Genomic DNA, 12,736 nt, shown 5'->3' on the forward strand with positions numbered 1-12,736 from the left:
GCCTTACAAAGAACATTTGAGTTGATTTATATTTACCAAAGTGGAAACTAATGGGATTTCACATGCCAGGTCAGACTGGCCTCTTTATCATGACAGAAACACATCAATTTTGTAAACTGACAAGTGAAAATCAAAGCAAAACGAAATGAAATAATAAATGCTAAGTTGATAATTTAGACTTCTTGGCTATGGGAGAAACAATCATAATGCCTGGATGTCCAAGCTATCCAGGATTGTTCTGTGTATAGGTGAGGATGTAACGGTTCAAAAAGGTATTTATTAAGGACCTCATTATGCATGTATGCTAAATGCCAAAAGGATGCATGCACTAGAACTGAATTCTGGACCCTTATGGATTTATGCATTCATCAAATGTTAGAACTACATTTAAACTATCCAAACTAAATTTATCTCTGAAATGATACAAATTAAGGGGGGAAATGGACAGAGTAAAATATGTTTCATGGTCCTATGTGTCATATGCTAGATAGAAAATGAACTGAGCACCATCTGACAGCACACACACAAAAAAAAGGCTGAGAAGTAAGGCAACTCATTGGTCTGACAGTGGAGACCACCCCCTCCCCATCCCACCTGGAGGCATGGGTCTGTACGGAGCTTATCTGAAACAAAGCCACTCAAAGGTCTTCTGGTGCTCTTCAAGACCTAGGTGAGTGTTTTGCCAGTACATGGGGGATGCAGTGATGTTTTGCCCAAGAATGAGAATAAAGAAATGAGCATTAGGTTGTGGCCTATGATCAGCACACAGGCATGTACAGGAGACTTAAGTGAGACTTAAACAACACCTACAGATATTATTATCTTATCAGAGGAAGGGGATACGCCAATCGAAAATATGCTGGTGGGCCACAGAGGCAGAGTACAGAAGAGAAGCTGAGGCAAACATCTGAAATGTCTAGGGAAGTTCTGTCCAGGGAGCAAAGGCTTCAAGGGTTCTGGCCCTAGTGCAAGGCTTCAGATCATGAATAGCAGGCTTGTTCACTTCTCTGAAGACCTGAAAATACTGGCAAGTGGGAGGTAGAAGGGAACCATGGTGAAGAATTTTCGTTGGGAATAAAAGACCTAGGTTGGAGCTTCAGCAATTCCATTCACTAGTTGTGCTGTCCTGGACAGGTGACTAGGTTTCTAGTCTAGGTTGTGTAAAGTCAAGAAGGTTCAAAGTGCTTTATTTGCATTATTTCACATAACCTTTACAACAACCAGTAGAGGAAGTACTATTAGTCTCCACCATCCTTAGCATGATTCTAGGGAACAGAGATGGTAATTTGTTTGCCTAAAGTCAACAGCTGAAAAGTGCTGACCCAGAGCCAAAATCCATTACAGTAGCAGGATGACTGATCCACTTCATAGGTGGGTGGAAGAATTAAATAAGTAATGTGTTCATTCACTCTCAACATTTAACAAATGTGTGCCCAATACTGTGTTACCTGCTAGAGCACTTAGCACAGAGCTTTGGTCCTTGAGAAGTACTCAGTAATGTTTACAATCATTATTAAGAAGAAGGAAATCCTTGTGGAGAGGTGGACATTCCAATTCCTCTAACACTCACACTTCTCACTGTAGATTAAAAGACTGATTGTGTGATCTTTGTTAATATCAAGCTCCCCAAGTTGGGACCTCAGTTGTATTTTGTGCCAACCAGGCTAAAGGCTGGGCCCCAGATGATGGCACATTTACTAGGGGAAAATGCTGGCAGACAGGATGCTGCTGGTTTCACTTTTCAGGACAAAAAAAAAAAAAAAAGAGAGAGAAAGAGAAGGAAGGAAGGAAGGAAGGAAGGAAGGAAGGAAGGAAGGAGGGAAGAGGAAGGAGTAGGGGAAGGGAAGGGGAAAGAAACACTTCCAAAATGTGGGCTGACAAAATATAATCAAGATTTCTATTTCTGTGCTGAGAAAAAGTGGAAGAAAAGTTTTATAGCTTCTCATATAAGTAAAGAGGAAGAGCAAAAACAGACTACACTCATAGAAAAATATTTTTAAAATCTAGATTTTCTGAGCACTTGTTTCACTTTTTCATAGAGTCAGACTCATTATCAGAGATCAAATGATTATTATCAAGAGAATGTTTTACAAACGTTGGACTCACAACAACTCTGTCTGCAGTTGTTAATTAACTAATAATTATTCTCATATAAGTACTTCAGGTAGACAACTTGGACCCATAAAATGGCTTAGTACAAAGAGAATCATAAAAGCTCTGCCAAAAATACAAAACGAATTATCTTTTCTTATGGTATCACTTTCTAGCAAGCTTCCATTACCACTCTAGTCCCTTTTGTGAAGAATGCCTCTCTCACATGCAAATTACCTTAACCTTGTTTGTGAGAAGTGATGTTTTTCTAAAGTATAGACATATACACAAAGTCTTTGCCTTCATTGAGGAAAAAGAGCTCTCTACTTCAATTCCTTTCAAATAAAGAATGTATTCAGGTTTCTTTCTCAAATTTCTCAAATTTCTTTCTCAAATACATTCAGTTGAAATGTATGCTTAGATATGCAATAGCTAATGTTTAGTGTAAGTTGGCCAATGTCACCACTAGTTGGAGGAAGGCTCAAATACTACAAAATTAATGATTTTAAACCTGTGTATAAATACTGTACATGTGTAAAATACATGTGTCTCTGAAAATGCAACATAAAATTTGAGAGTATTATCTTACTGTGAGCATAATATTCTAGCCACTGGTGGACATGATCCAACCAAATACCTACAACAAGGATATGGCTGTTTTTTTCATGTTTACTTTGTTCTGCAAAGTCTGGCTTCTATGTAATGTGAAAATCCGGCTACATAACAAAGAAACACATTTGTGCAAAATCATGGTAGTACAATATGAAGGGAAAGCAGTACTTTCAATGTCTGTGCTGTTGTATCATTTTAATTAGCAACTTAAAAGGACTTTAATTGTTGCAACTAAATATGATAAGCTAGACTTGACAATACTGATTACAATATGATGGCTACCCAGGCACCTTGTGTGATGTCAAGGCCCCAAAACACCAATAGCCATAAATACGATGGGAATTTCTAGCCTACTATGTAGGAAATCCCTGTGTATTTTTTACACATGTTTCAATTTTAATGGTATACTGGATATAAACTATTTGCTTCCTTTTTATGGTATAACCATGATAAAAAAGCAAAAGTAGTTACCTTACTATAAATGGTACAGAGTACAAAGGATACATTTATTGTGACAAAAATGGCTTACATTCTACATTATAGACAAAAATATTAAGTAATTGAAAAAAACAACACTAAACTCGATGGTAATTCACAAAATCCTGAGGAAAAAATAACAAAACCTTTTATAAAATACTGAATATTTTTTCTTTTCTATGTATGTCTTTCCTTTTTCCAATTACCTCACTCAAACTCAAATATTATTAAAAAGATAAGAGAATTTAACACTGGTCAACAGTCAACTAAAACCCATCTTTTCATATCATTTCCTAGAAAACTTACATGGATTTCTCACATGGCTGTACATCCAAATGCAGTAATATACATAAGGTGTTTTTCTTTTCCTTGTCAGAAGTAAAAGACAAGAAAGACTCCTCTAAATTTTCTTCTTGAGTTATCAAATATTTTGTCCTAATTCATGCTCCCTCCCTCAACCCTTTCAAGCCTCTGTAAGACAACGTACTTCAAATCTATTTCTTGCTGCCTGAGCCTCTCAGCTCAATGAAGGCAGAAACCATGTGTTTGCCTGCATATACAGAAAAACATATTCCATGAAGAAATATTTTTACAGAGAAATAAAAATATATAAAATAAAATAAAAATATGATATGAAAATTGAGGTACCCTGAACTTTATTTTTTGGTCCTTTGCCAATGACTTCTATGTTCTTTTTTAGCTAGTATAAATACCACAGCTACCATAAACATCTCTTTTCAATAATCTGATATCTGACAAGCATAGTGATGTCCTAATATTTCATTTTTTGGCCAGACTTACATCTCACAGTAATTTTTCTGCACTTGGTGCAAATATTTTTAACAGCTGCTGCCTGAACCGGTATACAATCCTGGTCCTTTCTACTTGATCGCTCCTTCTTTCTCCTTCTCTCCTTTGTCTTTTTTCCCCAGCTTCAACAAGGGTTAATTTTAAGGATTATTCTGCAATTTTCTGATATTACCCTTTTATGTCAGCAACTTTAGAGGCCAACAGAGTCGATTGAGACGTTTAATTCCAAGCCTCTATCACCAGCCCAGATTTTGTTCCCAATTCCCAGGACTCCACTTCCAAACCTCGCTTAGACATTTCCAGAGCTATGTGTGTCCCTTTTACTCAAACTCATTTCTCCTGAAACTTGTGTGTTTTTCCATAAATGTTCTCATCCTCCTAGACCCCTAGGCCTGAACCACCCAAATCAACTTTTCTTTCTTTTGCCCCATTGATTTATAGCTCTAAGTCCTTGGACAGCTCTTTGGAATAGCTCACTTTGTTTTATTCTTAACACTATCATTGTTTTGATTTGGTCACCTCAACTTTCAGATACATTATCAAGTTCCTAATTTATACTCCTACTCATCCTTTGTTCATTTTGCAAGCATTTTTCCAAGCTTACCAACTTCAGGTTATGTGTCAATGTCGACAGAACAAGAATCATATCACCTTGTGTGCCTTGAAGCAATTTATTTATTTATTTATTTATTATATCTAAATGTTTCTATTTTGGGGTCTCCTGGGTGGTGCAAGCTGGATAAGTGGCTTGATTTCAGCTCAGGACATGAACTCAGGGTCCTGGGATCAAGCTCCACATCAGACTCCACACTCAGCTGGGAGTCTACTTGAAGATTCTCTTTCTCCCTTTCCCTCTGCCCTTCCCCCTGCTCTCTCTTTCTCTCTCTCTCAAATAAATAAATCTTTAAATGTTTCTATTTTTTTTTTAATGCTTCTAGGTAAATTTTGGGGTCTTTAGAATTTTTTTAAAGATTTTATTTCTTTATTTGAGAGAGAGAGACAGACAGAGACAGCAGGAGCAGGGGGAGGAAGCAGAGAGAGAGGGAGAAGCAGACTCCCTGCTGAGCAGGGAGCCCGATGAGGGGCTCAATCCCAGGACACTGAGATCATGACCCCAGCTAAAGTTAGACGATTGACTGATTAAGCCATCCAGGCACCCCTAAATGTTTCTATTTTTTATATTAAAACTTAATATTCCCCTTACCCCAAACTGTCAATTATTATAGGACATACATTTTTTTTTTCAAATCAGGAACCTGAAATATAGAAGGATATGATGAGATGCACAGAAATGACAATAATTGCAGCCACAAGAGAAACTCTAGGTTAATGGCTTTTGGTATATGTGTTGCTGCCAGATGCCAAAGACAGAAGAAGGGAGTTTTTTTTTTTTTTTTTTTTTTTTTTTTTTTTTTTTTTTTTTTTTTTTAAAGATTTTATTTATTTATCTGACAGAGAGATCGAGAGAGCACTAGCAGGGGGGACAATGGGGAGAGAGAGGGAGAAGCAGACTCCCCGCCTGAGCAGGGAGCCAGATGCGGGGCTCGATCCCAGGACCATGGGATCATGACCTGAGCCGAAGGCAGATGCCTAACCATCTGAGCCACCCAGGTGCCCCAGAAGGGAGTTTTTAAGATGAAATTTTGTCTCAAATGTTCATCATGGCAACTAAATACAGTTTTGATAGAAAATAATATAACCAAATCTTTATAGAGGTATTCTTCAAGAACCAATCAAATGCCATGTTAGTGCCACTAATTCCCAACTTCACCCTTCAAAATGTTGGAAATGGCTTTTTTAAGTTAGACAAAAAGAAGTGGGGAGACACTCTGGAACCTATGATATTTCATATCAAGAATTACCTAATAATTCAAAGCAGATGATGGGAGATAATTTTCCTGTATAAATTTAGATGGTTTCGTAGAGGCTTGCAAAAACCTGCTCTGATCCCATATTCAATGACTGGTCTGTGGTTAATATTAGGATAAGGCAAAAATGTGGATAAAGGATAAGAGTTCCACCATGTGGTTTGCTCTTTAGATGAAAGCAGAGGAATAAATTCTAATTTAATATTAAGTCTTTCCAGTGCAGCCTGAAACTATATTTGGCTTGAAATGTCTTCATTTTATTATTCTTTTCTTTCCTTTCTTATTCTACAGGATTTCAGTTTCACCTTCACAATTCTGTGGTAGCCAGACTTGCCACATAACATAGTCTCAAACATAACTTGTGTATGTGTGTATATATGTGTGTACACACACACACACACACACACACACACAAACACATATATGTGATCTCAGAGTCTACGATTTTAGGACTTAAAAGAAAGTTCGAAATAAATAAATATTTCTAACTCATGAAACTGTTATTAGGTTTCTAATGCTTATCACTATTCCAGATGTTCTTGTTGTAATAATGAACAGTAAAGAAACCTTTGAGATGATGCAGTTTGGGGGCGCCTGGGTGGCTCAGTGGGTTAAAGCCGCTGCCTTCGGCTCAGGTCATAATCCCGGCATCCTGGGATCGAGCCCTGCTTCGAGCCCTGCATCGGGCTCTCTGCTCAGCGGGGAGCCTGCTTCCTCCCTTCTCTCTCTGCCTGCCTCTCTGCCTACTTGTGATCTGTCTGTCAAATAAATAAATAAAATCTTTTAAAAAAAAAAAAAAAGAAAGAAATGATGCAGTTTGCTTGACTTCTGTCAGCTCCCCCCATCCCAATTTTGGGATAACTTTCTAATCTTTGGTCTGAAATGAGTCTTCTTGATTAATGAGAATTAACTACCTAAATGAAATACATCTATTTGGATTTCTTCTTTCTCTAAAATGGTCTGGTGAATAACAACCCCAAATTGAAACCAGACTATAATTTTATCATCCAAAATCAGAAGTAGAAACAGGAAACAAAGACCCCAATATATATATATTAGAACCTCAAATGACATGCATTGGTATTAAACAGTTTCAAAACTTTACAAGATAATACAAGTTTTATTTCAACATAGAAGAACCGCAGACCAATTTAAAATAGCAACCTTGTTCTAGATAGGCTATCAAATTCCTTTATTTGTAAGGCAGATGCTAAGGAGGAAAAATTCATGGCGTGATTTCTACTTAGCAAAGACTAGAGGAGCCAGGAGTTAATTGTCTGCTCAGCTACAAGAAAATCCTTAATACAATGAATCACATAACTTCTTGGAGTAAACTAAAATTAAAGGGATAGAATGAAACTGTTTTATTTGCCATTTATTTGACTTTCATAAAGCTAAATAGTGCAAAAAAATCTACTTCCTTATTTTATAGTATATTTAAACAGAACAAACTATATCATGTTTAACTGTTGTTTCTTCACAACAACAAAAAGGCATCACACTGTTTCAAGGAAAAAGATTTCAAGCATTGTAATCACAGTCTGTAGAAAGTTCAAGAGTCTGAGAACAAGGCAGACTTTACTTTGAATCCAGGCTCTACTACTTCACTAGCTGTGTGACCTGACACTTTACCTGCACCTCGTCCAGTCTCAATCACTTCAAATGTAAAAGAGGGATAATCATAGCATCTATATCAACAGGTTGTTTTGAGGAGGAGATAATATAAATCACTTAGTAAATGTAGTTAAAAATAATGACCGTTAATACTTATGAATTTTTGTTGGTCAGAAGGGTAAAATTAGTAAGGAGTGAATATATATAAAGGACTTGGAATAATGCCTGACACATAGTGTCAGATGCTGTCATCGCCATCGTTAAATGGTAAAAGGGAGCTGATGGAATGTGAAGGAAAACCAAAACTCATCCCATAACTTCCATTCCTCTAGGAAATGAAAAGAATCCCTATTTGCTATAGACTTTATAAACACTAAGAAGTCAACCTGATAAGACAAAAAGATAGTCATGGATTGTAGAGGTTATCATTACTACCTTTGACTTTTCAGTTGCCATTGAATATGGAACAAAATATTAAGAAGAACTTGATAAATAACTCATGAAGAAATTCTACATCTCTCCACCCCCGCCCTTAGAATTAGCAGCCCTTTAAGGAAGAGGCTCAGTTAAGTGCTTTGCGGTCTTCTGATTCCTGCTTTCCACCTCTGTAGCCAACAAGCCTGGGAGCCTGGTAGGCAGAGCAGAGGGCCCGACCCTAGAGAGAGACAGACTGCAGGCTGCATGTGGGAGGGACTGGGAGGAATGGGATACTTTCTCCTAAGGTCGAAAATAATATTGCACCCCTCACTCCAAAAGAAGAAACTTCAATATATGTTCTCAATAAACTATAATCTCAGAGAGTCAAAGAGTTCTGGAAAGTTTTCCAACTCGTTCTTTGAGTACCTTTGAAGAAATTCATAGTTTTTGCATCATGTTACACAAGACACTAACGAACATTTCTCAGTATTTACTTCAAAATGCATAATGTCCTAAGTTCAACATACTTTTAATTAAAATTTTTCTTTCTATTTTCTTTTTGTTTTCCTTAGAGGGCCTAATTATAAGATGTGAGCTTAAAGATCAGTTAGTGGTCATAGCTCTTTCTCCACAGGACCAACTAAAGATTTAAGCATGGTAGAGTAAAATTTCAGTGGTCTGCTTAGAAACAAACAAAAAAATTTCCAAATCTCTTGAAAGACATGCACTCCATAATTGGAATTAACAGGCTTAAAAGCAATTGCTGATGAGTAACTGGATGAAGACTGGAAGTAATTATTCTAAAGCAGAGTAAGTCACAAAATATACCCTTTCATGTAAGTGACCGAGAGGGTGGCTAAAGAGAACTATTGCTGACCTAAGCACTGCGTTAGTCTTGGTAATGTTTAACGGCAGGAAACACCTGTACTGTTGAAATGTACAAGCATTTTGGCTGCAGTGTCTAGCACACACTAGGTGCTTAATAGATATTTGCTGAATGAATGGATTAATGTATAATTACAGTCTACTTATTATAAACACCTTATTACAGGTCTACTATGCAGTACTATTTATTCTTTATGTTACATTTTTATCGTATTGTCTGTATTATAAATATTGGCCAATGAACCTGACTGCAATAGAGATTTGTTAACAGAGGCATTATGACTGTATTAATGCTAATTAATCTTTCTTTTGAGGAATAAAAGGACCATAAGGAAAGACATCTACTGAAAAATGTGTGTTGACTTTTAAGATTTACATTCTGCCAGGGTGGGTATTCTTCCTTTAGAAGAAAACCTGTCATGATAAAAATATTATCTCTTGAATGATATCACTGTCCCTGGAAGAGTTATCAGTAGCGAACCGTGGCTATAGCATATGAAACATCTAGAACCTGGATTGAGCATAAATATCCATTGAACTCTTGGATATTTCAAAATATATGAATATATGAATATAGTTACTGAAGTAAGTTCTTACAACTACTTGTTAGCTAATTCTAACCTAGTAAATATTCATGTATATATACATGTGTATATATATATATATATATATATACATGTGTATATATATATATATATATATACATGTGTATATATATATATATATATTACTTTCTCTCCTTCCTTATAATATGCATACCCTTGCATTGTGATCTATGACTAAAGAATAGGATATGGAGACAAACAGGTAATGAAGCTGGGAGAAGTTATAGAAAGGAGAAAAACCAGGAAAGGATAGGCACAACTCGACACTCCACATTTACCTAAGTATATAGACTCAATTCATATGAGCACAGGAGTACTTTTATTTTACTTTTGCCTGAAGCATTAGTATCTTGCATTTGTAGATGTGACCTGCATTAAATCCAAGTAAACATTACATCATCCTGTTTAGATTCTAACTTTCAGAAAAGGCCACATTCAGTTTTCATTTGACTTAAGTGCAGTTTTAAAAGGGAAACATGTTGGGGTGCCTGGGTGACTCAGCTGTTAAGCGTCTGCCTTCGGCTCAGGTCAGGCTCCCTGCTCTGCCTGAAGCCTGCTTCTCCCTCTCCCTCTCCCCTTGCTTGTATTCCCTCACTCGCTGTCTCTCTCTCTCTCTCTGTCAAATAAATAAATAAAATCTTAAAAAAAAAAAAAAGGAAACATGTTATCAGTTTAAATTTCCACAATATCTAATTTCTGCTGCCACATTCACTCTTCAATTTATAATCGGTCTTATTCCATTGATATTTTCTGTTTATGCATCAGTCTCTCTATCCAGACTGTGACTTGATGAAGTCTCCAGCATCTTGGCATCCTACAAAGAGTTAAGTCCTTATTCATGTTTACGGAAATACGGTTTGCTCTCGCACTGTCTTCCTCCAACTACATTTTGGTTAGCTTCCACTGATTTTGGGGTGCCGTGGTAAGAGCCACAGCAATTTTTTCTCTCCATCTTTCACCTGATGGGTCTTCATCTCTTACAGCGTACTCTTCAAGGGTAACCGAATACCAAATAGTATCTTAAACAACAATACAAAAGCGACATAGCTTATTCATTACTTATTACAGGTAAAAAAAAAATACTGGTATTGACATGAATACCAACATATCAATGTGTAAATATCTTCTTTTATCATAAACATCAAAATATGAATAGCTGACAGGAACAACTTCACTAAAGGCACTCTTCGAAATATACTTAGTAAATGGTAACTAACGTCTGCTACAGGGTTGAATTTTTTTTTTTTAAAGGGGCCAAAAAAATCACTTAGCAATGTGAGCTATTGAAAGATGGTTATTAAAATAGTTCACTGTTTTTAGGGTAATGGGAAAATTCTTTCATGGTATATATATGTGTGTGCGTGTGTGTGTGTGCGTGTGTACTTCTTCAAAGCAAATGGAAAATATGGTATCTTCCATTCTCAGTACTATGTTATAATTTAACATAAGCTTAATCTTAGAGACTTGCTCTTTGGGTTACCTAGGAGACACCACGTGATTACCTGGCAAACAGCATTAGCACATAGGCTCAAGTCTCTTACCATCGAATCCATCTTCTTCTGACCCCAGTTCATCATCTGAGCAGATGTTGAGGACATTCACCAGCATCTCGGTCACTAAAAAGGAAAAAAATAAAAGCAAAAACGTTCAGATTTTTATTATCACCTTAATGATTACTCTGGCATTATTAAGGAGCAAGTTTAGCAATAACATTTCTTACCTGTATTGTATAGAGAATCTCCTGCAAGATAGTTTCTATAAAATTCAGATCATTAAAGATAACCGGCTTTGTGATTCTACACAGACTTTATGTTTATAAAAATATTAGCTTGTGTCTATGAGATCGTATGATAACATTTAACTAGCCATAGGTTAAAAGACAATGGACAACCAAATATGTGGCTGTGGATATACCATATGTCTATGAAAGAGGAAAGGGCTACTTCTGAATTTTTACTTGTTGTACAATGAGGCTACTAGATGTAGACCACATTGCGACCTTCTGTTTTGCAGGGACTCAATGAATGCTAGATCTCTTTTTAAATCTTTTTAATCTCCCAGAGAACCCAGCACAGTGATAGGCATGTAGTTTTGTGTTTAATAAAAATGCTGATTGAGGGACTAATATATCTGAAGTAGTTTCGAGGATGCTAATTTAAAAAATAAATGAATTGATACATGTATCATTTCAAAAAGCCTTTGATAATAAAACTTAGGTAAGTTTAACAAGAAATTCTGTTGGGTAAATTGAGGACAATAAAACTGCATGAAAGTGTTGTCACAGAAATTAGTACTGCATCACTTTTACACTATAAGGTGCACGTTATTTACATTTAACCATTTCTAAAATTAGGTTTGTTTCTATCATGAAGGTGAAAAGAAACTTGCCCACTATTTCCTCAAGAGCTACTCTTTGAAATCCATGTTCTTCTAGAGTGGAAGACATATGATAAATAGTAAAACATCAGTGTAGCCAACACTAATCCATAGCTTCAGTTTAATTATCAAAAGTGAATTATGTACTCAAATATATGAATAGGTTCTTTTATAACAGATGTTCAAAATCTGAACATTTAATGGAAACAACCCAACTGTACAAAGGGTGTTCAAAGGGTGTTCAAAGGGTGCCCAGCAGTTATCAGGATTCACACTGCTTCTGTTTCCTGAAAACCCAACAGAGGACAGTAACACATGCCGTGTTCTGATCAGGGTGGGAACGTGGTGACATGGGTAGGGCTGGGAATACTTATCAGAGACTCTCAAAATTGATTTTTGACTTATTTTGGTGTCCGAAAGAAAGATTTATTCACTGACCAATCATAACTTCTGGGTTTAATCATTGTAGGGCATTTAAAGGAAACCCCCCCAAGTATTATCAGAATATAAATATTACATTAATATATTACACATACTTATTAATATAAATAAATATTTTTTAAAATGTGTAGCTTTTCTCTACAACCCTCTGAGGGGATGCTGAAACATGTGCAAACTCTTACCTTTATTCTGATGTCTATTTACCTGCTCTAGTGCTGTGTGCCAAGATGCACAAGGAATGACCTGGTCTATCCCAAGGCCTCCTGACCTAAACACTCAGGCTCAATGGGTGCCAGCCTGTCCTTGAAATTTTTGTTGAGGTTTAGGTCAAAATAGAAAACCAAACAAAGGGAGAAGGAAGGAAGGAAGGAAAGGCAAGCCAATTCCTTTGAAAAACTGGGACAAGTTAATAGTTACAACTTTTTAAATGTAAATTTGTCTCCCTTGGTAAACACTGATGGTCTCTCTATTTGTCACGAACCATTTTTTTTGTTGTATATATTGTCTTTCAAATTATTACAGCCATTGATCACTGTCATA

General features: G+C 36.3%; 1 protein-coding gene across 2 annotated transcripts in view; it reads right to left on the minus strand.

Moving 5' to 3' along the window:
- Positions 1 to 12,736, minus strand: part of PPP3CA (protein phosphatase 3 catalytic subunit alpha) — a 316,051-nt gene that overhangs the window by 24,197 nt on the left and 279,118 nt on the right. For both annotated transcript variants that reach the window (XM_080796591.1, XM_080796592.1), the window contains exon 10: positions 10,921 to 10,995. In XM_080796591.1, the coding sequence (XP_080652717.1) occupies positions 10,921 to 10,995 (75 nt within the window). The remainder of the gene's footprint in view (positions 1 to 10,920; positions 10,996 to 12,736) is intronic.

The sequence above is a fragment of the Martes martes genome, assembly GCF_963455335.1.
Source record: "Martes martes genome assembly, chromosome: 2".
In the NCBI taxonomy this organism is placed as follows: Eukaryota; Metazoa; Chordata; class Mammalia; order Carnivora; family Mustelidae; genus Martes; species Martes martes.